Source organism: Calypte anna, chromosome 2, assembly GCF_003957555.1.
Source record: "Calypte anna isolate BGI_N300 chromosome 2, bCalAnn1_v1.p, whole genome shotgun sequence".
NCBI lineage: Eukaryota > Metazoa > Chordata > Aves > Apodiformes > Trochilidae > Calypte > Calypte anna.
Genome location: NC_044245.1, coordinates 120106915 through 120134226, shown reverse-complemented (window position 1 = coordinate 120134226; position 27312 = coordinate 120106915). Strand labels below are relative to the sequence as shown.

General features: G+C 38.8%; 1 protein-coding gene across 1 annotated transcript; it reads right to left on the bottom strand.

Annotated features, from left to right (window-relative positions):
* Positions 1-1682: 1682 nt before the first annotated feature.
* Positions 1683-24902, bottom strand: PI15 (peptidase inhibitor 15). Its single transcript, XM_008493504.2, has 6 exons — positions 24726-24902; positions 23834-24175; positions 5738-5856; positions 5331-5463; positions 5072-5187; positions 1683-2113 (listed from the first exon to the last, which is right to left on the bottom strand). Exons 2-6 carry the CDS (start codon positions 24104-24106, stop codon positions 1978-1980), a joined length of 777 nt encoding a protein of 258 aa, XP_008491726.1. The 5' UTR covers positions 24107-24175; positions 24726-24902; the 3' UTR covers positions 1683-1977.
* Positions 24903-27312: the final 2410 nt, after the last annotated feature.

The following is a 27312-nucleotide window of genomic DNA, read 5'->3' as shown; positions in this document are numbered from 1 at the left end:
AGATACCATATAGAGAACACAGATGTATTTATCTCATGCATCTTTGTAAAAAACTGGGCTGGCTGAGGGCTAGTTACCTACCTATTAGTTATGAATAATTTGGTGTATAAATAGGTGATGCTAAGAGCTTGTGTTTCACTGGATTTTACTTAGCCAAAGTGTTTGACTGATTGGGCACTGTCCAAGTCCAAACCCCTTTGAAACCAAAAGAAAATTATTTATATTGTAACTCTTAGGAGGCAAGTTAGTAGAACATTACAAGTGTTGCTCTTTTATAATATGGACATATTCTCAGACAATATACTTGCCTAGTTATTGTCCTGTAAAATACAGAAGTGTCACTAACCAGTCACAGATCAGTTTGTGATGTTCTCTGAGGGGTCAGATTATTGGTAGATTGGGAAGAGCTGTTACGTTTCATCCCCTGTAGAGCTCTTTTCATATCTTTTTACATCACCAAAGTGGTGACATACTGTCATAAACACTCTCAAAAGGGCTGAATTAGTGACTCAGAGGCACATACATATGTAGCACTATTGAAATTATCCTCTGTTGTTCTGCTTGCCTTACTCAGTATTTCTTTTCAAAGTTCATAAATTTCAGAGGTCTTTATGGAGCAGTGCAAGCAGACTAAACACATATATTTAAAGTGGATTACATTCTACCCTGCAATATAAAGCCAAAACTCAAGGCTATTTCAATGACATAGTAGCTGTAGCAGACATAATCAATTTCCTCCTTTTTATAATCTGTTTTTCCAGAAAACAACTTGTATATATTCTAGCTTAAAGTACAGGTCCTCTTAATAAATGTTATAGTTAGCACCCATAAGGCATTCAGAATTTTGGCAGGAAATGCATGAATAACAGATTTGACTTTTATTCATTCATACAGATATGTTCATGAAATAGTGCAATAGTTTCAAGGACACTGCCTTTTTTGATTTAGAAGTTTGATATTTTTTTTGTCAATAATCTGTAAAAGTTTTAAAGTTGCCTGATGTCTTTTATTTGGAAATTTTCTTATCTACTTTTAGATCTGATCCCTCCTTGCAAGCTTCACCTGGCTGAGCTTCAGTCAGGGGGGATAGCACATATCCTAGCAAACTTACAGTATAAAAGACAGCATAGATGTCATGTATTGACACATGTTGCTTTGTAGCAATACAATTCTTCAGCTTCCTGTACATGAATAAATACACTGCTGCAAAGCACCATTATACCATAATGACTGTGTTCAGAAACACAGGAAGGTAGAGTAAGGCTGTGTTATTGTACAAGTATATTTTAAGTGATGCAGCTTTCAGTCTAAAGAAGACTTTAGGCATGTGAGTTAACAGCCACCACATCTGGGCCAGTGTGGCTCCTCATATTCTCTAATTTTCCTGTCTGCACACAGGCATCGTTGATGATAGCAGCAGCCGTGTGCTGAATGATTGAAACGCCACAAATGAATCAATGTTGTGCATGAGGTAGGTAATATCCTGCAGTTTCTCTTGCACATGTGTTTTTCTTTGCTCAGAGTCCCATTGACGTGGCAGGGGAAAGCAGAGGTGTAAATGGGAGGAACCATTGGGAAACTTTGTTGCTTTGCACACCACACTCCGTTTTCAAAGCACCGTGTTGCTTCTCCATGACCCTTCTCTTTCTGGAGCCATTTTTAAGGGGAAGTCATATTCTACTTTTTAATGTGCTTTTAATAGAAGCTAACCTTCAGGAAGCTAAGCTTGCTAAAGTAAAAATTAGTTTGCTCACCATTAACAAAATGTTAATCTAAAAGGGTTAATGTGAGTCTTAAATCCCAAAAGTGTTAAAACAAAATTATACTATGCTTTGAAAGCTAATTATACAAAAGCATACAAAAAGAAAACATCAGATTATTATTATTACAATATCTCTATATATATAATATGTGCAAAATTCAATATACAAGCTTCTTGCTACTCATCGTTTAAAAAAAAAATTTGTAAACCTTAATTTATTTAAACCAGTATAAGTAGTTTGATGTTACTCCTGGGAAACACAGATTGTCGGTACAAGAACCTCCATAGCTTGGAGGACAAGCAGAACATGGAACTCCTACTTTATATGGTGCTTCTCCAATCCAATTCCCCCTGAAATAAAAAAAACACAAACAAAAAAGAATCCTTAATAATTTCAAAGACGAAAATGGAAAAAAAAATCATTGAATCAGACTTGGTTTGACTGATTAAATGTAATGTCTTCAGTGATATCCTTCTAAATGCTCTGTTACTGAAGTCCTACATTAATATATTTCTGCAGGTTATTAACAAACATTGATCTACCAGTTCCCAAAAACCAGCAGGAGAATGACCATGTCACCACCCAGGCCAATGGTCCGTTCCATATGCTTTTGGGACTGGTGAAATTCCACTCCCCTCGCTTTTGCTACAGTCAAGTGATTTATGACTCTCTGAGCCTGGGGCAGATTATTTTTTTGTGAGAGGGTTATATTTATGAGAATTTAGCAACATAAGCCTTGGTGCAAGGTTTTCCTTGAGCACTTTTCTGTCTAGCAGTTATCTTAAAAAGCTTGGTTTTGGAAGGAGGGAAAAGGAACTGATTCAAGTCTTATTCTTAGGTTGCACTGCTCTGGGTCCACACTGTGAAAGGCTGAATTTATGTTCAGAGAAAAGGAAAAATAAAAACTATTCCCAGCACTAATGTATTAAAAAGAAACGTATTGGGGCATTTGTAGGGGCATCATCAATTTCAAAAAGAGGAGGAAAGCTCCCATCTGGTGAGCAAAGCTTTGTAATAGAGATCAAGGAGAAAGGGCTACGTCTGTAGAGTAGTCATGTGAAAAGAGGTAATTCTGAAAGATCTGGGAACATCTGAAAAAATGCACCCAGACATTTAAATGCTTATATAAACGCCAGGCTTTTAAAAATTCATGAAATACTTATGATGTGGGCAGAAAGAAAGTTAAAATTAGATTTTAATTTAAATGTTATGTCTTACTGAGCGGAGAACTTTCCTCTAGTTTGCATGTGACGTGTTATGGCAGTGAGTAATGCAATTATTTATGAAATATTTTCTCATCTCCACCTCCCAGCCAATAATGCTGGATCAAAAGCCCTGGTCTGGGTTTTGCCTTGTAAGAAAGTAGGAATCTCTCAAGTAATTTGCTCATTCCTACTTCTCTTCCAAGTAGGTACAGAAGACCGAGTGTTCAGGAAATATAATTAGTTTTATAACAGATATGGAAATCCAGAGTTTTCTGAAAGGTGATTTCTGTTTTATTTTCTATGCAATGCAAGGCTGACTCAGGTGAATGCATTAAATAACCAGGGGCAGGGCCATTCTAAACTTTGCAATTATCCTCCTTGACATTTTTTCCCACCTCATTTTGAGAAGCATGGGTATTTTTCAGCATCATAGCATGGCATCAATGAATATAGTTTGATTTCTAGAACCTAAATCTTTGCCTAAATCCAGTCTTAATAACTGGGATTGGGGATGTAATACTGACCTCCTTCTTTAGGGGAGTTTCTGATGTGCTGATTACTCAGAAAGACAGAGCCTTTGTTGACTGGCAAAGAGAATGCTGAATGTGGGCCAAAAGAATCTAAGCCCAATGTTCTTAACTCAACTTAATTAATTCTTAAGAATATAAGGTTAAACCAGGCAAGACCACTCAATATCCTTTTTGCGGGTGTGAAAGAAGTAGACGTAAAAATCTCAATTCCACTGCCTACGAATCAAAGAGCTACTCAAAATCTCATCCAGAGTAGAAGCTTGTAACTCCAGAATTTGGTTAGCTGGCTGAGACACGGTGGGATTTGCAGGTAGAGAAAATGTGAAATATCTATAATTCACCATTAATTGATATGCAAACTGTGTCACTTTTAAGTAACAGCTGAAAACATTTTTTTCCTATATATGAATATGATAGATGTATTCTAGGAAGTTTCTAATTTAATATTTTTCAAATGCTGATGTACAAAAATGGTATTTGGTTTTCTCTTACAAACTTTGATTCCACCTTGTCCACGTTGAGGAAATAAAAGTCAGAAATTTACTCTTCAGTTTCACTTCTTATCACCCTTTCCTAGTAGATATTGCAGACAAAAAGATAGAGAAAATCTTGTTTTTCAAAGGTGTTTGATTTCAAGTGAGTTTTCTTATTAAATTCTAGCTTTTTTAAAGTTGAGAAATCTTTAAAAATTCTTTTACTCATGCAACAGCTAGAATAATGATATATTCTTGCATATTCTCTACCGCAAATGGACCTTTGCCACTGAAAGTTTATGGGAAACATGCTCAATTAATTATACTCACATTCCTATACAGAATTATGGCTCTGCCTAATATTATACAGTCAGAAAAACCAGCCTTTTACACTGCCCATGCTGCTTTTGAAGCATTAGTCCAAACCAGACCTCAAATTGAAGCTCTCCCAGAGTCAGACTTTATTGTCACACACATGTCAGTTTGGGATGATATCTAGGAAACACTGGAGAAAATTAATTCTTCATTTCAACCTTAAACAGATCTCTGCATTACCCATGGGTGTCTATAATGTACATTTTGAAGGACCCTAATATGAAAGGCAAGATGAGATTTGTAGACACCGAGCTTAGGTAGATGGAATTTGTAGGAAACCTACACTATGGATGCATCATGATAATAGCAAAGGTATGTGGGTAACAATATGTGTTCACAATAAATCAAAGGGCCTGATCTGCAGCAGGATTTCTTACCTGCTGAAGTCTAGCTCAGCATGAGTAAAATAACAGTGAAACAATTAGCAATTGAAAAGAGTCATCACAAAGGAGGAAGACAAAAAGAATTAAAATAGTAATAGCAACAATAACAGAAGAAAGTTTTTCGTTTTGTTCTATACACAACAAGTTATTTCTTTTTCTCCCTCATACACCAAAGTCATGCATTTTCTGTAAGCTCAGATGTAAAGTTAGAACGAAGGAACAGCCCTTAGAAATAGCACAAATAGAGGCCAAGGTGCAGAGAAAAGGAGTAAGCAGTCCTATGTGAGGACCAAAACATGCACAAAGTATAAAAATAAACAATATTCAAAGAGAGTAACTCACTTTGGGGCGTAGTTGCATACCAAGTAAACAGCTCGTCGCCATACAGATCCCCAGACATTCATATTGTGGCATGTGTGGATTGCGCAGCCTATACGATTGGAAGTGGCCCAAACCATCTGAATAAATATTTATTATTGGTGAAGTCCAAATTGAAAAGAAATATATATATACATTTATTTGAGAGAGTGATATAAATAAATCACAGAAAAGTCCAGCTTTAGACAGTAGTTTTTGAGTAGAAGAATGTAATTTATACAACCTGTGTGTAGTGGGTGCACATGGGTCCATAGCATCGCATGGGGCACCGGGGGTTGCAGTCCTGAGGGTAAGGGAAGGCATAATCCTTCACCTCGTCATACCATGGCTTTACAAGCTGGAGAATAGATCGATACCTGGATGTGTTTAAAATACAGAAACAAGAACATGTCATTCTAGACTTAGGCATTTTTAAAGTTTCTGTTGCTAATCCCTTTGATGCAAGTAACCTAATGTACATTTCTCCATGCGACACTAGGGGCACAGCATTGTGCAATAATACTCTTAAACCAAATAAACATGGATAGATATCAATAATGGCTAGAGTACTGGACACATCAGTCTAAAATCTGGATCTTAAAGGATGTTAAAAGGCTGACAAAATAATTGTTCTGTATGGTGTCTGCCTACCTTCCAGTTCTTACAGACAGATTCTGGCCCAAGAATCTCAGTAAGTAGGAAGGTCCATGGTCCCAAATGCATGTAGCAGCCCAAGCCTCCGCAGATTTGGCAAGAGTTTCATCCCAAACCTGACAAAATAAAAGAAGTTTAACAGTAGAAAAGAAAAAAACAATCACAGTGCAAGAATGCAAGAAGCAGATATCTTAAGTCACAAATATGCCATCATAATGCATTAGAACTTTAACTAGGCAGGGGGTTCTTAATTCAGAAAACTGTGGGTCAGCATGTACAGGACCTAGCAGGATTTTCCCTGTAGCTGAATGTAATTCCTGCCCACATCATCAAGGGAAGCCAGGTATTGATATCTCTTCCTTTTTTTTCTGAAAAAGCCCATCACTGAACAGGGCATTCTCCTGCCATTTTACCTCCTATGTTAATGAGATCCATTTCTGGAATGAGATGTCAGATGGGACTCAGAAGGTTAAAGCAAAGAAGAGGGAAGAGCAATTCAGCACAGGTATTACATAACCCAAAAAACCCCAACACATTTGAAATAGGATCTCAGGAGTACCTATAGGCAGAGCATCTGTGGCAACTTTTCATAGTTAAACCCATAAGGTCAAGTAAAAGAATTCCAGAAAGGCAAAGGCTATGGATAGTTTCCAAGTGCAATGTGAGTTTCACTACTTTATTCTGTATGGGATCTGACATTGCTTCCTGCCTGGAATAAAAAGATAACAGCTCTGTAAGACTGCTATCTTTTGATTTCTTAAGTTTTCCTCCAATGATAGGAACAAGACAAGTGGAACTTAAACACCACCTCCTTTACATCCTTTGCCTGCTCACTTACATGCTTGTTTTGCCACAGCTACTTTCTCCACAGTAAGTGGTCTCACCTAAGCAATATCAGAGATATCAGCCACAGAACCTATTGCATGCCTGGAGCACCAAATGAAAAAATATCTTCATTGCTACATTACATGTATGCACAAATTGCAGTATATTGTAGTGTTCAAGCGATACCCAAGTAGACTGTAGATCCTGAAGTAAGATAAATTTTTAACACCCTGTGGACTGTTTAGTGAATTTAGGTGAAAAGGTATGAACTAATTTGGTAAAATTGCCTACCCACCCCTTAACAGCTTTTTAAACACAAACCTAAACTCATAAATCTTGGGTGGCTATGAAACAGAGTATGCTTTCTGAGGTAGGAAATAAGAGGCAAAGTCAGAAATAAACTTATCAGAGGATAAGGTGGACCACATCATAACTATTTCTGTGCTATGAGCTAATAATGATTTCTATCACTGTACTCATAGTTTTAATTTTGCAGACGCACTGAGTAAAAAGGCTGACCACGGATTATGGACAAGGACAATAATTAATTCACTGACCTCTCTGGCAGTTTTTGAAATTTCTTTAAGTGAAATGTACAAAATTTAGTGTATTTTATAAAATTGCTATATCACTGAACCAAGCTTTTGCTAACCTGGAACAGGTGAGGTACTTCCCAGGGAATTCAGCTTGGAATAATGAAGGAAGTTTCTTGGAGGAGTTAGAGATAAAGCTATAACTTAGGAAGAGAAGGCTAAACTGGAGAGCTGGGGTACAAGACAAGGGACTTGGGGCTGCTGTAGCCCCTTCCAAAACTCAAAAAATGCTCCAAGGCCCAAGACAAAGAAAACTATGTACAGACAGACATCTGTTCTGCTTTGTATCTGTGACTTTAAGCCAATTAGCTGCATGTGGCCAGCATGAAAATAAACCTTCATGTTCTGTGGTGCATCAGTGGTACCAAAAAGAGGTCTGAAAGACGGGACAGCAGCAAGTTCAAGCACAGAAGTATGTCTGGAAAGTGTGCCTGAGAGGCCAGGGCCACAGTCATGGTTGGGAGCCTGCCTAGCCCAAGGGAATGGAGTAGAATGTGGATCCAGAGCATGGGTCCAAACACAGCTGCCTAATGAGCATCCATTTGGGGCAGCTCCGCCAGGACTGTGACACCCCATAAACATCCCCCTTTACCGGGTTTAACCATGCTCCTGGCATGAGTGCTCTTTGCCAGAAGGCTGAACATGAGGTCTGCATGCTTGGTCCCAAGTGACCTGGCTGCAGTCCCGCAATAATCTAAATGTGTACTGTATTTGCACAAATAGCACCAAGCTCCTGACTTCCACACAGCATATTTTTGCTTACTAAATTGCCTCGCAAAATAGCATCGTAGGTAATTGAAAGAAATGTTAAGACTGGATTAGGTTTTCACCATTAATGCCCTCTCTAAACTAGGCAAAGCCCCTGCCTTGAACACTGTGACCATTGCTACTCCACTTTCATTTTTCCTTACCTTCATTTTCAGTTCTCTGGTATCATTTGCAGCGTTTAATAGGCAAAGTTCCAGGGGGTTTATTTCAAACTCAGTGAAAAAGCCATAGGTGTTGCATGTGAGCATTACTGTGATAAACATTACACTCTGCTTTCTATCATCTGTTCATTTTTGACCACTCTATGGACATATGAAATTTTTGGCAAGTACAAAAAAAAGAGAGAAAATGAGAAAATAAATTGAATATGTAATAAGGGGGAGAGGAAACATATGCAGAAACTTTTAATTTCCTCCATTCCTTCATTAGCAGGCTGGCAAAAAGCCCTTGTAGAGAGTCCCTCCTGCTATACAAACAATTTGTTTTCATGGGAGAAGATTAAGTGCTTCATCTTCCTTATTTTGTTTTGTTTTCCTAGAAGAAAAGGTGATCTCAGTCCCTCTAGGACTAGCTCTAGATCATCTCCACTAGGTGAGGCAAAAAAAAAATATAGGCTGAAGCAGAAAATTTTTTATCTCACAATGACCAAAAATCATCTAAACTGTTAGAGACTGCACCATTAGTTTACCTGAGTCCACAATTGTATTAATTCCTATCTGAGTTCAGTCCCCTGTTCTGGGCATGTAAGAAAACAGGGCAAAGACATTTAGATTTTTGAATCCATGAGGCTTCATTGATGCACAAACAGCATATAAATAAATAGAAAAAAACCACGAAAAGCAGAAACTGAAGTAACTTGAAAGCCGGAGGGCCAGTTTCTGAATGAGGAGAAAGCCAAGAGTCTCAAGGTTATTAGCAAAGATTTTTTTTTAAAAAAATAGTGTGATAAAGAGATTTATAAACTCTGAAATGATGGCAAATCCAGTGTTTCTATTAAACGTGTTAGAGAAAGCTGCCTGACATGAACACAAAATGGAAAATGAAAAAGGAGAAAGATTTGCATACAGAGTGGGTCAAGATTTGAGGAGGTGACTCATCCTCAAATACTAATCATGCAAATTCCCAAAGCTAAAGTATGCTCACCCCCTCCCTGGGGATGGAAAATCTTCATTTGCTAGGCTGTTAGTGGTTAGGGAGGCAGTCACCTACCTACCACACAGCATAAAGATCCTATTGAAACTCTCCAGATAACTGATCTGATCCAGCATGGAAACCCTTCCCACTCCTCAGCCCAGTCTCAGCTGCAATAGAGTTAAGCATCTCACCACACTTCCACTTGGCAGCTTCAAGTGGACATCCTTTGGCCAATTTATTTTTCTTTCCTCAGTCAAAGATTATTTTCCTAGAAAGCTGTCGACTGTCCTCTCTGCACTACTCCCTGCAAAACAACACTGAAAAACTACACTTGACTTGAAACTTGTCCAGGAGAGTGAATACAGGGATGAGGCCAGTGCTTCTACACAGGCAGTTTCAACACCAGAGACCATTTTACAAGGATTTATAAGGAAGCTTTGGAGTGTTCCCTACACTCACACAACACATGCTGGTTGAGAGTCAGGAATAAAATCTTAGCACTAATTATCAGCAGGAATTTTACCCGTGATACCAGAATTTTACCCAAGATTATTGTTGGGTTTTCTATTTCCCCCTATGAAAATAAGACAAAATAGATGTTGTTATTCCTATAATGTATAAAAAGTGATGAACTGTAGAATGAAATGTCTTTAATGTTGACAAAAATTTCTTGAAACACAAAAAGAGAGCTTCCTTCCCTAGGGGAAGATTTTCAATGTTGTGGGTATCTTGGGTTAGTGCAGTGGTGTCCCAGGCAGTTTTTTTAATCCTGGTTAAACCAAAGCAGTGAGTCACAGTTATCTTGTATCTTCCTTTTCTATAGCTCCTTCTATAGCTGCGTTTTGGCTGTCTTGGATAATTGATATGTAGAAGGGATGGAGTGCACTTTTGGTCTTTGGTGGAACAGGAAGTCATGGTCACAACTATCTTCTTAGGTATTAAAATGATGGTGAAGCTGAATAAACATTATGAAGAAAAACAAAAGGAAGCAACTACAATATTACTATAATTTACAGAACATAAAGCTGAAAACAAGGTAGTTCAGAGAGCAACCTCATTATTTTATCTGTAAGCAAAAAACATGGAATAAATGTACACAAAACATTAAATGGATCTCTTTTCATTCGAATCACTTGTTCATATTGCAGACTTTCTAAAGGACTCCAGTATTTGTAGAGAAACCAGATAAACCAGGTGCCTTGAATTGCCAGTGAGTGGGTGTGAGTCCACCTGTGTCTGATTAGGACAGGCCCCTATTGGGCATGAGCAAGACCAGGGGGCCAATAAAGGTGGGACACACACCCACGGAGCAGAGCTCAGCTCACTCTGGTGTGAGGCATGGAGAGGCCAGCAGCTCATTGAGCCTCTGGAGCAAGAAAGGCTCCTCCCGCTACACTTCTACCCTGGAAGCGCTGTGTGGTGGCTGGAGTCCTGGAAGAGACCAGCAGCTCGTCGAGCTTCAGGAGCAAGAATGGCTCCTCCCGCTACAAGTATTACTGCTAGCATATTACTACTCTGGATACACACACCCTGTTGGAATGTTACATAAAAATTAGAAAGTTGCATACTCGTAGTTGTAAATGCATTGCTGTAACATCTCTTAGCACAGCCTGAACAGGAAAACTTTGCTAACATCTTTGAATGATGGATGTAAAAAGTCATGGTTAAATCAGACTAAAACAGAGATGGGATTCAAAACAGTGTTTTCAGGGTCTGGAGCACATTGCTGGTGCTAATGAAACATCTAGCTTTGGGATTTGTCAGTATCAAGGAACTATGTCATTTGGGATCTGTACCTTTATGAAAGCAAAGGGTGCATATTCACTATAGGTCTTCAGAATGACAAGGTAAAGTAGTGAATGTCAGCCCCTCCTTGAAGACCTTTTCTTTTCATGGATCACCTCTCAATTTCACTGCAAAAAAAGGCTGGAGTCCTTCTAGTCTGGCTTCATAATATTCGTACTCTGTAATTACATAAAGGTTGGGAAACAATCTTTTTTCTTGAGTGAGGTCTGGATTAGGACTTCTGGATATCAGTGAAGCTCATGACATGACTGTTTTTTACTTGAATTAACCTCAGCTAGATGGCCCAAACATAGGCATCACATAGGCCTGGAATAAGTACCAAAACCCCTGGGTTTCAAGCTGACTTCATGAGATATCAGTTTGCAGTTCACACAGCTCTAGGAAGCAGTTTGTGTCTCAGAGTTCAGCTTGGCTATCCAGAGGATGCCAACACCTGGCTTCATTGGTCATTTTCTGAGAGATTTTTTTCTGTCTCTGGAAGAGCTAGAAACAGAACATAAGTGCATTTAATGAATTTTAATTTCATAACTTGATGAAATAAACAATCGTAAGGGGGCTGTCTATGACTATTTTTTGTTTCTAGATCACATGCCTCAAAGTTTCTCATGGCTTTGTAAAAAATTTTAAATATTTTGTAATCTTTTTACAAAAGAGGGAAGGGAAGAGAGGAGAGAGAAGGGTTCTTTCACTTTGTCAAGGCTTTCTCTCCTATTTTGAATGATGCAAATGAGTTCTGGGATGTTATAGATCATCCAAAATATCATTAGCTAAGTCAAGAAAGGTAAAATACAAATGTCTTGGAATTTGCATAAACTCCTGATAGAGGTTTTTTCTTCAAAACAGAATTATTCCTACCCCTGTAAGTTTTAAAATGCCATATTCCTAAATTACTTTTATGTATACTAGAAAATGTTAGTGACTTGCTTCCCATTTCTGCAAGAGGATATCTCCTCACCTTGAAAAATACACAAAATTTCAACACTTCAGGACTTTAAAATGGAAAAAATATCTGGCTGGTCTCAAAATGGACATCCATTTCTGTAATATCTCTCACACATTGTCAGAGAAAATGAGAAAGACAAATCATAATTTTCACTTTGTATGTTGCTGATATTTATCCTCAGATTTATGATCTGATTGATAAATTCTGCAAAACATGTTGTGATATTTTTTCCACATTAAGCAATTACTGGCTTCTTCCAAAATCATCACTAAGATCTGTCAACACTTTATTGCCTTTACTTTCCTTAAGAGTGAAATTGCAAATAATCTTTTTCTAATGATTTACTACTTAAAAGTAAAAATAATGTACATGCAGATATAGTGTTTATTTCTGCTTTCTTACAGGTAGAAAAAAAAGGACTGATCCAAGTAGTAAAATACCTCCCAAGTAAAACAGATGTTCTATTGAGTACTATCTTTAGAGCTATGAAGATAAATTGAGAACTAAAGTTTTTGCTGCTCACGCTGGAGATGCCACACCTGAGAAAGAATGACGGATACTGCCACCTGGAATTGCACCCTTTGGTAGGTTGTTCCTAAAGTTCAGAATTTAGAAGAACAGGAAGTTACTATCCATTATTCCTGGCAAATATGGGGAGTGAGTGAAGAAATCAACCTACCCTTTGCTAGCCTGGTTCTACATTATGTGATGTGTGGAGAAAGAAGTGTTGTTGTGACCGTTTATCCACTTTACATGAGAAAGCTGAAATACTTTAAATTTAAATTTTCCTGATTTTCGAAGACAAAACCCCATCTTTTTGTAGGCTAACTGATACATTCCCTGAAGTTCAGAATACAGATTTCCAGTGACAAAAGAAAATTATTACTATTTTTATATCTTGATACATGCTTTGCTTCATGAGATACATCATCACCAAAGCAGAATGCAACCAACTCCCTTCTTCTCTGCCAATACTCTAGTATGCTATTAATGGTAACAGGCAGCAAGAATTTGTGCTAAAGTGAGCAGAATACACGCTGGTACACTGTATTAATGCTTCTTTCATTCTATGTGGATATCTCTGTGTAAAAACATTTAGAAGCTTTTAACTCTATAGCCCTCATTGTCAGGAAGGAAACATAAAAAAAAAAAAAAAAAAAAAAAAAAAAGAGAGAGAGAGAGAGAGAAGTAGGAGCAGTTCTTCCCTGGGACTGCCTGCCAACAGATACTAGGTATTCCATAAAGATATGTTATAAACCTATGGGGTCTGTATCCAAGCAATGGAGAACTGTGCTTCCAATCATCTTTTGACATCATAATCCTTAATCTTTCCATGCTCAGTTTTATTGGCATAGCAAGGAAGTGCCCCTCACTTGCACAAGAGTACATCAGAACCTCAGCAGATCATTCATTTGAATATTCAATACCAGCAGCAGTTCTCAGTATCTTATAGTTTGGATTTAGTGGTTACTTTTTGGTTGGTTGGTTGTTTTAATATGACTTATCAGCTAGAATAATATTCTGCATATTCCTTAGTGACAAAGCAAGTACTTTAAGCAAAAACTACCCATCCTGGTCACTCCCTACTCTCCTATGAATTCCCTGTGTGTCCATCAGGTGAGGGCTGCTTCCTGTAATGCCACGACAGCCACAGAGTGACAGCCCCTCAGCTGGCTACCACCAACCCTGCAGCAGGATTGACAAGCACCAGGTAGAGGTTTGAACATAAATCCAGAGAAAAAAAGTCTGTTGTCCTCTTCAACTTCTTCATAAAACTGAAGATGTGTGAGAAGATTGCAAAGGAAACCTTGGGATGTGCAATTTGTATAAAGTTGTATGGCAACACTGTCACATTTTGCAGTACAATTTTGTTGCCAGTTTTGGCATCTCATTTGTAACTAATACATACATTCTATGCACTCGTATTAACATCTTCAGATTCTTCTTTGGCAAGAAAAAAAAATGCACATTGGCTCTGACACACTTCAGAAAAGTGTCCAGTAGGACTTCTAGCAGTGATCAGTCAAAAAATTTAAACCTTTCTCCCTTAGACTTCTGTTTTTATTCTCCATAAGCCTGGTGCTTTCACTGGCTTGCCCAGCTTAAGATCAGAAACTCTTACTTCCAGAATGGCAGCAAGTGAGAAAGATGAAAACCTCAATTCAAGTGATTTCTTCCTGTGAGAAAAACTTTGGGAAGCTGAGGTATGAAATCCAACATCTCCAGCCCATCTGTGCAGCTGCCCTCCACAGCTGCTTGCACAAGTCCTGGAGCAGATTAGCAGATGTAGGCTGCTACCTTCCAAGGTGCAGATCTTGTCCTTATAGGTCAAACAGCCATGCAGCCTTGCCTGGCTGTACCACTGGAATACATGGTGGATATTCGTCAGATATCCCACTGAAGCTTGAAGGGCATGCAGGGATCTTTTGCACAAGTTCTGCCCTTCTCATTTGTACAGCATTTGAACCTGTAGTATTTTCAGGTGCAGAAAGTTTCTGTAGGACCTCCCACCACGTCCACTACTCCCAGTCTGGCACAAAGCTTAATAAAACAACCCACCAGCTTTTCTGCTTGCATTTTTTTTCAGCAGAGTGACTGAAAGAGCCTCGTCTCTTGGCCTTCACTTTTTTCAGTACATACTGTGTGATGAAAACATATGAGCTCACTGGAATTTATAGACAGATTTGGCAAACTTTATATATTTATTTGGGCTCTGAGATCATTTGGATTCTAGGCACTCTCTCTAAGAATATGAACACGTTTTGCTCTCAACTGCCACCTGTTAGAAATCTTACTGTGCATTCTGTAGTTGGTGTCTATCACAAGTGCAAGTCCTTTCCCAAATGCAGTAGGTGGTAATTAGAAAGTATATGCAGAAAACAGCCAAAGTCTACCCTCTAGAGAAAAAAATCTTGATGGGAATCACAGTTCTGTACTTCATTCTTTTACAAATAAATACAGGGTCAATGCATCAAGCTTCTTGTCACTGCAACTCAAAGTAAAATTGTGCAATGTTTTATAGTCGATTTACTCTCATATATCCAAACCTCCAAACATCTGATTCATGCTTCTGAAAGGCTCAGTATTAGAGGGTCTGTCCTATAGTAATTGGGGCATCACCAGACAGATGTCCAAGAGACTTCATTGCCAGAAATTCTTTTCTTGTGAAAATTCAAGTCTACCTTTTATACAGAAGTTTATACTCCTGTGTGTCTTTTTGGCCCAAGTCAGACTCCTGTTATTAGAAGCTTGACCAGTGTTAATAGTCAATGTGTTGCTTCTAAAGGTTGTCTGCATTTTTTTTCATGTTTGGCACCCGGTTTTTAAACAATGAGAAACAAATAAAATTGGTAGGCTGTCAGGTTTAATAAGAATAATCTTCCCTGATAGGCTATTATTTATTTAGCTTTAAAAAAAGTTAAATATCAGAGCCACATATCTTAAAATATTCAGTGCTTTCCTAACCTACTGCAAGGCATGTTTTAGTTGGCAAGAGCTTATCTCAGAAGTGGTAACAAAAAGGAGCAGACTATGTCTAGCTCCATGTCTTCCTGACCATTGGTCATGAGCCTGAAGAGAAAGGTGTCTGACCTCTGCCATTTTAAACATGATCAGAGCAAATTGCCTTTTTTCAAAACCAGAAAGTGTGAATGAAAGATTTCTTTCATAGTATTTTGTTTGTCTTCTATATGAAAATAATCCACAGCCTTTATCTTTTTTTTTTCTTCTTCTTCTTTTTTTTTTTTTTTTTTTTTTTTTTTTGTTACTGACCACTGGAGTTTTTCATTAAAACAAAAATGTTCCTAATTTCTTTAAAAGTTTTCAAAGAAAATACTTATTATTTTTCTAAGTAGCTCTAATTGAAAGGTATGACAGCATGACAAAAGAAAACACATAGCTGCTTCTCAGAAGAAGCTTCTCAGAAGAAACAAGATCGATTTAAGATTCTTTCTCTTGATACAGGTTAACTAATATTGCTGTACAGATAGAGATGCAAGACAAGTTCATTCTGAGTTAAAATAGACCTCAAAGCCCATTCCAGGGCACTTACAGGGCATTCCAGGGCATTCACAGGTGGAGGTGCCTGTGCTGAAGAGAGTATTCTGTATACAAAAATCAAACATGGTTATCCTGGAGTTTTCATCTTTTGCTGTCTTTAGGACACAGCTAAAGTGTGTGCTGGATAGTGCTGGATAGACTGTTCCTCTTTTCAGAATTTTTTCTCAGGTAAGGAAAGAAGATAAAAATGTTGAGAAGTTTAAGCTTATTGTCATCTCCATTCATGTATGAAATGAAGTACTATGTACTTTGGATCAAGATTCTTGTGAAAAATGCCCTGTCTCTGATTTTAGCCAAGAAGTTCAAGAGGTGCTACATTTAATAATAAAGGAATGTCTAATTCTGAGTGCTCTGGGCAGGCTGCTTTTCTATCTGAGACTTTAATAGGCTGTTTTTTGTTTGCTTAAACTCCTAGAAGACTTTCTGCTAATACTAAATTTAAATAGTGTAAATCTTCCCTCCTAAAACACCAGTGAGATGGATGTTTTAAAATTCTTATTCATAAAGCACTGGAGAGGAGCTCTAATACCAAAGCAAGTTTAACACAGTCACTCGGTATCACAATATTTATCAACAGCAGCATTTTGGGGGAAGTTCTTCAGATTTTTCAAGGAGCACTTTCCAGGAAAGGTCATTTCTGTTCAACTCTTAAACAGGTCTTCTACCATTCACTCAGAACATAAGTGATGGCTTTTGTACTTCACAAAGCCAACACCCACTTGGATTTGACCCTAGATGAACTCTGGTTTAGTTAGTGAGACTGAATGGGGATTCCTAACCTTTTGTAGATGAAACTCTGATAGAAAAATGAGCAGTATCCTGCATCTCACTAATAGTCAAAGAGTGGTACAGAAGGAAAGAGGTAAGTCAGTAAACTCTATGAGGCAAAAGAGAGCTAGGTAACTCTATTGTGACAAAATTAGCAGAGTAAACTCCATCTGCTCTTGCTTTTCATCAGTTTCCTGGCAGTTGCCATGTTTTGTCTCCACTGCAGAAAAAGGCTGAATATGATGTAAAAGGACTTCTTCCTCCTAAAGTTGTCATGCAGACAGACACCCCTTAACATGCAAACCACACAAGTCCTTTCTGGTTTCTTCTAATTTTCTTAGGGGACTACCACTCCAGAACTAATTAGCCTTCAATCTTCAGACACTCCTATACTGGGTTATGGCACCAGGCAGAAGGGACACACTCAGCAAGCTAAACAGAAGCACAGGCTGTAGGAGGGAGAAACTGGAACCACTGAATACACTTCCCCATTTCACTCTTTCCACTTGTTCTCATCTCACTTGTGGATTCCCAGTATAGAGCAAGCTAAAAGCCATGGCATACTGGGGTAGGCAGACTACACTAGGAAAGCTCCAAGCTTCCTGGAATCTCTCCTCCCAGAAGACTGGAGTGGACTACACTTAGATTTACTTTGTGCTCTTGCATGACAAAAAGCAGATTAAGATCTTTGCACCCTGATTCACCATATGATTACATATTTCAGCTTTTACCATATATATAGGATTTAAGAGAACAGGAAAGAGTGGAAAGAGCAGGCTCTCAGTAGCTTCTAGAGTAAATCCTCTGTTTCATTATGGAACTTGTGTCTTTAGGCGTGCAGACTTAGAATGATGGGATTAATCTGCTTTGGTATTTAAGGGTGCTGTTCGCTGTTTTAACAAAAGAGCTGTAAATTGAGTTCAGCTGTAAGTTGTTCCAATATGCAGAAGCATTCTAAGATATGCACATGGAAATTAAGGAAACATTACATGCATGCAGGCATATTGATTAATGCCAAGAAAACTATCAGTAAATATGTAAAGGGTAATGTTTGAAATTAAAAGGGACAGAAATGTTATTGGGCAGTTAAAAAGTGCATATAAAGATTAATTATCTGAGTTACAGAGTGAAATATTTAGCTTAGACATTTGGAAATCATTTCTATTCCTAAGGTAAAATATTTGCCAAGAGATGTGACTGAGACGGCATCACTATGTGTGTTCAGGAGTAGACAAGATGAAAACCATATGTATTTAATGCAGAAGGAAGTCCTGCAACATGGCAGGGATAAACTATATGAATTAAAAAATCCTATCCAACCCATTAGACATAAATCTTGAAGAAACTAGCCCTGCAATCCTTACTTGCAGACATGGATGATTTCAATGGGACTATGTAGAGGAGCCAGGGCAAACAATTCAAGAACAAAACGTCCTCTAAGATTTAGAATGATCTGTAAGAAACCCCACTGACAACAGCAAAAAAATAGGTAAACAAGTTGAGAAACAAATTCATCAGAAGTGTTTTAAAACTGGAGAGAATACCAATTTAACTCACAGTTTTCATGTCCATATAAAAAGCTTTAGGCATTAAATAGGACTTCTGAAAACTTGAATTACCTTTTGGTAATTTTGGGGGTTTTTTTTTTGTTTTGTTTTGGGGTTTTTTGGTTGGTTGGTTGGTTTTGGTTAGGATTTTTTTTGTTGTTGTTTTTTTGGTTTGTTGGTTTGGGTTGAGATTTTTGTTTGGTTTTTGGGGTTTCTTTTGCTTGTGTTAGTATTGGTACAGTTCGGTTTAGGTTTTTTGTTGGTTTTTTTGTTTTGTTGGTTTTTTGGAGGTTTTTTTTGGTTGTGTTACTGATCACACATTGCATATTCAGTGAGAATTTTGAAGAAGATCACCTGGACATTAAAATTTTATGAAGTAGTTCAAATTTGGAAGTGAAATACATTTGTGGCCACTAAATGGGCTTCCTTGCTTTTCTGATCTGATTTTGTATGTTGTCTGCAGATCTTCATAGACAGAAAGCAGTCTTGAAATTTGTCACCTCAGCAAAGAAGGTCACTCCTGGGCCATACAGAATGCACAGACTTCCCCCATTGACACACATGGACTGCCTCAGCAAACTGCAGTAGAGTCTTTTGGAACAGTTACTTTTCATTTAGAAAAGCAGTTCATTTCCTTTGTCCATTTTGTTGCAGTCTTTAATGTGGATTTATTAGAAATAAAAATGCTCAGACTCTCCATAAGCTTCCAGCTCCTCTGCCACCAGCTCATGAAAAACTATCTTTATGGATCCATGAAATAACTCCTGGGTATCCAAATTAACTCATTTCAGACTGTTCTGGGAATCTTTTATAATTTCCAGTCCTACAAGGTGACATGTTTAAGGAGGGGAAGATTTTCCTGCATATAAATGTATTTATGCAGTCACTGAAGAAAAATTAATTGAAACTTTATCAGAACATTAGAGGATGGCTTGGTATGGAAGGGACCTTAAAGATCATCTAGTTCCAAGCTCCCTGCCATGGGCAGAGACACGTCCCACTAGACCATGTTGCTTAAAGCCACATCCAACTTGGCCTTGAACACTTCCAGGGAGGGGGCATCCATAATTTCCCTGAGCAACCTGTACAAGCGCCTCACCACCCTCACAGGCAAGAATTTGCTCCTAATATCTAATTCAAATCTACCCTCTTTCAGTTTGAAACTGTTATTCCTTATCACTACATGATATTATAAAAAGTCCCTCTCTGTCTGTCTTTCTATACATAAGCAGATTCAAGTTTATCTAGAGTATTTTTCTGGCTTAAAATATTCAGACAGCATTTCATAAATATTTAGCTTCATGTTTGTGAGTGTATACAAACACATCTATTATACAGGTCCATCTATTATACTTCAGACATCCTACTGCCAGTCAACTAATGACCACATTGAACTATACAGAGCTCAGGATTCATCCTTGAAGAACCCCACTCTTCAAGTCAGCAGTGAACTACCCTCACAGCTTGTCTTTTGGTAGGGCTCTTTAACAAGTTAATCAGAGTACTCTGAACCAGAAGAGATTTTCCCAGTTTGAATGCCATGGAGACTGGTGTTCAATGTCCATTAAGGCCCACTTATATCAGTTACTGCTTCTGCTTGGTGCATGTGAAACAGGAGCATGCCTCTATGTAAGTACCTGCTCATGTGGGTTTTGCACACACACATTGATGTAGGTTACAATGACAACATGAACTTTTAAAAACTGGTGTCAAGGGGGAATAGTTGTTGAGAAAGTGAAAATAATATTTGATTCTCATAGGAACAGCTATTTCATTAATTTAGGGAGCCTAAAGACACTAAATACTACTAAAGTACTTTACCTACCTAAAGTACTACCTAAAGTACTACTGTGTTATGAATGACATGGTTTATAAGACTGAAATTTCAGCAGGCAACATGTTGCAAATCTTTACTGGCCTACAAAGTAGCTGAGATGTTCCAGAAAGTCAACACAGGCCTCTGTAGCACAGAATTAGCATTCACAGAAAGGGATTTTTCTTGGTGAGAGACTTCCCCTGTATTTGGGAATTTACATACCTTTCACACTAGAGAGCTGCAGGCAACTCTACACTTCACTTCTGAACCACTGGTTTTATGACAATTTCTGCTTTCTCCAGAAAAAGTATGCAAAGCTAAGTGGATTATTTTAGTCCTTTGCCAGGTCAAAAGGATGGTGTGATCTTTCATTCTGCAGATCATGTTTTTAAGCACAAAAAAAGACTGGAAAATGTGTCTTAGGATGAAGAATGAAGTATATCAAAAGAAGGCCCAAACTGAAAGAGGATGTTATTTCTACATTGGAGGCCTAAAAGTTTTTGTTTCCTTTCTCTTTCACTTTCTTTCACATAATACACTGACTCTAGATTTGTGCTTGGAGAAAAACTTTCAGTTATAGGCACCAGCTGTACCAGAACTAGAACCAAAAGAACTACTTTAAAGTCTAATGCATAGGGGGTGCTAGTGCCCCAAAAGAAAGATTTCCTGAAGTCCAACTAACATCAGACACACCAGTTTCTTTCACTAGGGACTGATAGTAGAATAGTTTCTACCATCACTGATTCTGACTTCTCAGCTGTCTGCCTTCATTGGGAACTGCATACAAGAGGCTGAAGCAGCACTTAGACCCACCTCTCCCAATGAGAATTAAAATACTTTCCCATCTCTGCCACTGCAATCTTTGTCTGAACTTTGTCTGAACTAGCAAATTCAAAGCCATTCTTTGATACCTCTCACCCAAAGTCCTACATCACACAAACTTTCCAGACAGTGGGTGCAAACACAATACTGTTCAAGGAGTTCCAAGTACCTAAAAATGCACTGAATACATGAGAAGCAGATTGCATCAGAGGAATGAAAAAAATATGTCTAGGAAAAAAACCAAAAAAAAGGTTGGGTGTGGAGAACTGGAATCACGAGAACCAACCTGTACAGCTAATCCCTAAGTTTTCACCAGTGGAGGAGAAAATGCAAATTTAGCTGTAGAGAAGTAAGATTGTGGTACAACAATTTATGAGTTCCTAACACAATTAGGAAAAAAAGAACAAAATACAGTTTGACTGTGGACAAAGAAAAGATGAGAAAACATCTTTTTCTTGTGCTTCCAAACTGCTTAGTCTTTCTCTACTTCAAAACACTTAGCAGAGATTTCCATAATCTACTGCATCTGTAACTAATTCCAGCTCTTTTTCATGTGACATCCTTTTTAGTCATTGCTAGGCAAAATTGGAAAGTCCACTTTCATCACTGCCACTGCACTTTTCCATAGTTTTCAGAAGAGGAACACACACTATGTCAGGTTCTTTCAAGGACAGCGTATGCTGTCTCTTGGTAATGACGTGGTTTTTGTCTTATTTATGAAAATGAGTACTGAGTGACACAACATGTTTTATATATAACAGCAGCAATCGTATGTTCCCATAAGACACAAAGATGCTGTGCCATACCTTGAAACTATACAGAGATCAATGAATGGACTAAGAAAATTCAAAAGAGGGGTCCCCAGTTGATACAGGGGTCCCCAGTCATTGTATGGGTTACAACACCATGTAATCTTCATGATCTTCCTACAAAAAACTTCCTGTAGCCACAGAGGTAAAAAGCTATATAGATGCTGCCATAGCTACAAAGCAGATGGCAGAGCAAGCTACATGTCAAGCTGGTCACTGGGGGATTTTTCGCTCTGTAAAGTTATATGGGATGTACACAGAATAAATTCTGAGAGATCTGGTTTCAAAGGGGTTGGTTGTCACTTGGTGATCCAGGTCCAAAATGCACCCTGGATCACTAGCTACATAGCTTGACAGGATGCTCTGAATTCTGCAGCAGGATGTTCCGTAGTACTTTCAGACTGGAAAATAATATGCAAAAGGAAGACTTAGACATTGCTTTTGAGACTACTGGTGGGGCTGATGCTGATAGAAAGACAGGTACATCCCATGGCTGCTTGGTACTGGGAAAAGCACCCACTAATAAGAAGGTGAGGAAAAGAAATGCATGTAAATAACTGCAGAGCATGGCTTCAATCTTGACTTTGGATCAAACCTTGCACAGTACCCATTGCAGAGAAAAGCTGTGGCAAGTATACCCAACTTAGGTAAAATCTTAGCCACTGATGCAGATGAGTGCATTAAAATATATTAAATCAAGGAAGACTGCTTTCTCTTTTGAGGTTGTTTGTTTGTTTTGTTTTTTGACTGAACGGGCTAAGAACACTGCACTTACAGAACTCTTGGGAGTATGACAGGGTGCTGGCTTCACTTAAGCAAACTGCGGGAGCACATTTCTAAAACACACAAGCCAAGGAAGGGCATGGTAGGCTGCCATTCCCTCAGACATTACAACAAAGTTTATTTATACAGAATCAAAGGAAACATCAGTGGAGAGCACAGCAATGAAAATTATGACCCAGCTTGACTTCTGCCCCCTCTGTTTTTTCTGCTTCTGACCTTTCCACTTAACCAAACTTCAAACTCTGCCTATGGAATGGCAACAGGCCTTCATTCTGCAACATTTTGAGTGCACTCAGCATTTTGAGGTGCTGCTGGGATATGCTAAGCAGATTCAAATCCAGATTTAGGTAACATCTGTGATAGAAAGATATCCAAGATGTTAGTCATTAGCTGCTAAAAAGGAGGAGTTGTTATTACTGTTATGCCCTTTTTATGTCAAGCTGTTGGTGTCCTGTTTCTCAAACCTGTTAACCATCCATTGTCATATGAGAAATTCTGTGAGCTTAAGCAGATATTATGGTGTGGAAACAACTTGTCTGTGCTTTCAAAACAGTGTAAATACCTTACTTAGAAGGTAGGAAAATGTTTGCTTGGCCAACCTATGTTTAACATTAGAGATCCACAATATACATGCATTCAAAGTTGGAACACAAAACAGCAAACACGCTGCTTTAGCTACAAGTGCCAAGTATGAAATCACAGTGAATGAATAACTTCTATCATACCTGAAGGAACAGATAATTCACATAACAAGTATTTGCCAATAAGGGGAAAAGGTGCCTGCCACAAACATGACATTGAAAACTACATACCAGAGAAACATTTAAAAGTAGCATTGTCTTTAATGGAAAAATAAAAGTATTACGTGCACAAAAACAATAAGTAGTAAATAAAACAGATAAGCATGAGACAAACAGGGCAGCTCATGAATTACTACACAAGCAGTTTTACCATATTGCTTCTGAAGTTACTATGTCTGAAAGAAAATTAGAAATGGTCATTGTCTACCTTTTTGCATTTGTCAGGGCAAGGACCTTCAAGATGCTCCACTAAAGAAATGAGGCTACTAATGATTAGCACTTTAAATACATGCAAACAATCACACCTTGTGATCACATCCTACTTTTCAGGCCAGCAAGGAGTTAACTCCCAACTTCTTTTATTTGAGTCCCAGAAGCTTCCTTGGGACCAGTCATGAAAAAGGTAAATTCAATGGGACAAGTAAGAGGTTCAGAGTTCAGCATTATCTTTTGCTTGTTTAAACTAGTGCAACTTAAAAAATGTAAGGGAACAATATTTTATTAATCAGTAAGAGTTAAAAATCATTTGTCTACTTAACTAGACCCTCACTATTTGTTCAAGAAAATGAAGTCACTTATTTACAGTTTGCTTTACTCTAAAATAAACAAAACTCACTTACCATGTATTCCATGTTGGAAGCAGGTGGGAAGACTTTGCCTCTGACTTGATTATGATAATCAAGAATGGCAATCATGTCATTCTGTGAAATGTAGCGCTTCCGCCTGGCTTTGGGAATTTTTGCAGAGTCCAGATGAACTGCCAAAGCTGTCTCAATGTCAGTGAAATTATTGTCTGACAAGAGTAGGTCAGTGGAGTTGGGTAACACTAATGCACTTGTTTCACAGAGAATGGAAAATAAGAAAGTACAACTGATTGCAGTGATTACTGTCATTCTGGGGCCAGAGGAGAGAGACAGGCCACAGAGGTACTCTGCTTTAAGTCAGGGCAGTGGAAAACAGATCTGTAGGAGAGAAGATGTCAAAGATGTGATTCTGTACATCTGGGTAGCAAGACAAAGTGAACTGGCAGACTGTGATCAAAAAAATTAATCTGTCAGCTCATACATAAAAAACAATCCAGTCAGAATGAATGTTACAGAGCAATTTTCAATAACCATATGAAGTGAGAATATGTTGTTACTACAAACACACCAACAGAAGTATCATTATACCATGAACTACACTATCAGAGCCAGTAGTATTTCTGAAATAGTGACAGTGCTATCACACCAGATCAGTCTATAAACCACACTATAAATCTTAACTGGGGAGACTGCAAGAAACCTCACAGTATGTTTTCCACTGAAAATGAAAAATATATCCTAAGCTATGCCTATCCCATATGCATGGATTGTTTTGACACAATGTGGCAGAAATAAACTAGTAGGTAAAAGACAACATATAAAGCATGAAAGCATCTTAGAAATAGCATTCAGATCTTAACTTCAGCAAAATGTGATGAGCATTGGCAAAACTGCATGCAAAGCAAACTTATTGAGCTGAATGGCTTACCTCTGGATAATACCAAGAAAAAAAAGAATACAGTCTATTGTTCTCCCAGTATATATAGCACTCTCCTATATGATGATATGAACCTTTGTGAAAGGAGTGTCTCTTATTACAAACCCCCAAAGAACAAAACTCTGCTGGTTTTAAAGCTTCTGGCCACAGGAGCTGCTAACAGCTTTTATATGTTACAGGCTGTATGAGCCAGAACAGGCAGTTTCTCTAAAGGGATCTGCTTAGCCAAAACGGGAGGGGAGGAGTTCTGCAAAGCACTCGGACAGCGATTGGGTGGCATCCCTGGAGTGTAGGTGGTTTGGAGATTCAGTCACACCCCCAGTTTCTATAGTACAGAGAGGCAACGTGAAAGACTCTCCCTTTTTTCGGTAATTCCTACCTTTTTTTTTTTTTTTTTTTTTTTTTTTTCTTCCCCCATGTTTGTTTTTTTCCCCTCATTTCACGAGCACCATACTGGCTTGGCTAACATTATTTTTACGGAGCTCCTTGGGCACCCATGAAGCAGCGTGAAACACAAGACAGTTTTGCAACCCCCCTGTTGCCCGAGCCGCAGGAAACGGAACCCGTGCAAAACTCTCCTGTCCCTCCCATCCCATCCCGTCCCTTCCCGTAGGTTAGGGTGTCGGAGGAACCGGAGAGTGTCCCCCTGGGCCGGGCCCGGGAGCAGGAGGCAGCCCCGGGTCCATCCGTCACCGAGCAGGGCGGATGATCCAGGGGCAGCTTCTCCCTCCTCACCGATCGCCCGCCCGCTTCCCTCCCCGTTTGCCCTCCCTCCCCTCGCCTGCTCACCCTCAAAGGCACGGACACACGGGATAAAAACTCGAGGCAGGTTGTGGCTGGCCAGTATCAGTTACCTGAACGCCTGCCATGGGAAACTACGGGAGCAGCAGGACCGAAAGCTTTCGGGAGTGCCTGGGAGACATCTGTTTCGCATTAACTGGTATAGAGCTGGGATTATTTAGGCACAGAATGGTCCAGCCACTCACACAGCAGAGCTAAGGGCATAACACTGAGGCCATGACAAAAGCTAGCAGAGAGAAGCAGCAGCAGCAGCAGCCAGCAATTGTGTGCTGGGGACTGGGGATGGAAGCAGCACAATGTCAGGCTGAACCCCCCGCCAGCTCTAGGTGACCTGGGGCAACCCGTAAATGAAGCCCTTAAAAATGCAGTGACGATATTTTGCAACGTCATCAAAGAGTGAGGAGAGAGAAATGCAACCAGTTTGGTATTATACTGAAATGCATCAAGTGCTCAAAAGTTTCAGTAGCTCTCTTAGAGAAGCAATATGGGAATTAAGTATTAAGGAAGTGAAGTCCAGTAGTTAGAGCACAGGGCTGGAAGCCAAGACTCACGCTCTCCCTCCTTTTGGCTCTGCTGCTCACTTGCTGTGTGGCCTAACCCAAGCCATTTAATCTCTCTTTGCAATCTCTACAATGGTATATTAGTCCCTTACAGAAATGTTGTAAGGCTCAAATAACTAATGTTTGGTAATGTGATGAAAGGTGTTAAGTTAGTACGAAGCATCATCACTAGTTATATTGCTGTATGTAGGTATACCCAGCCTGTCCAAAACTGCTGCTCACAGTACAGCTGCAAGTATTCCTTTACATGGTTATACAAGAACCTTTAACACATCGTTTGTCTTTGCAGGAGTAGATGTTGGATGAGCTGTTTCATCCAATTTTCTTTCTTCTGAAATGAAATGCATATTTGTTTAGTTTAATGTTCAAAACCAGCCTTCCATCATTTGAATACAACAGGAGGTAGTCTCAGCGCCTTTGAATTGCCGCAGGTCCTTTGATTTCATCTGAGCTACAATAAGTTATCAAAGGGAAGACACCAGCTTAACATCTCAGGAAGTTCAGAGGGTAGATTTGATGAATTAGTCACATTTTAGATTGCTATAATTATTTCCTCATACTCACCCTGTGGCAGTGCTTGGGGGCTGTTATGACATAGGGCTCTACATAGAACACTTAAGATTTAAGAGCAAGTGTGGCAAAATAGGCATAACATTCACAGCTGTAAAATTGAGCTTTACTTCTCCAAGAAGAAACCAGCTTCTATAATTTCTTTTATTTCCATTACTTGTGGTTATTTCCTAATTATTTGTTTCCATGTCTAGCAGACAGTAAGTATTCACCTAGATGTGAAAAAAAGGTTATGAGCAAAACTAAGAAGCACAGTAGCAAAATGCATATCATGAACTTAAAAGGCCTTGGGGGCATGAGAGTGCCTTGACCCAAGGTTGTACTGATAAGTTCCCAAATAAGAAACAGTGGCAAATACTGGAAGATCTATAGTAGCTTTTGAGCTGGACAACTAAGGTACCATAAACAATCACATGCATGTGTGTATTCGGTTTTCTTCTGAAAGAAATGACACAATGACCTGACACGTGGTGAAAATTATCAAGCCAGACCAATGAAGCCACACTAAAATCCTCACGAAGGTCCATGTCAAGAGGAGAAGCAGCTAAAATGAGGAAGAATGAAGGGAAAAAAAACATCTAAGGTATTTGCAAGTTAGTAAGGAGAAAAATGAGAGGTGGGTGGAACTGTCTGCAATATACACAAAA

Bases quoted from the DNA above. Each gene is read 5' to 3' on its own strand.
- PI15 (XM_008493504.2), bottom strand. From the start codon at position 24,106: ATGACAGTAATCACTGCAATCAGTTGTACTTTCTTATTTTCCATTCTC. The intron at 5,464-5,737 runs GTAGGCAGACAC...AAACACATCCAG, and splicing joins CTGTCTGTAAGAACTGGAAG to GTATCGATCTATTCTCCAGC. The intron at 2,114-5,071 runs GTGAGTTACTCT...TTTTTATTTCAG, and splicing joins GTATGCAACTACGCCCCAAA to GGGGAATTGGATTGGAGAAG.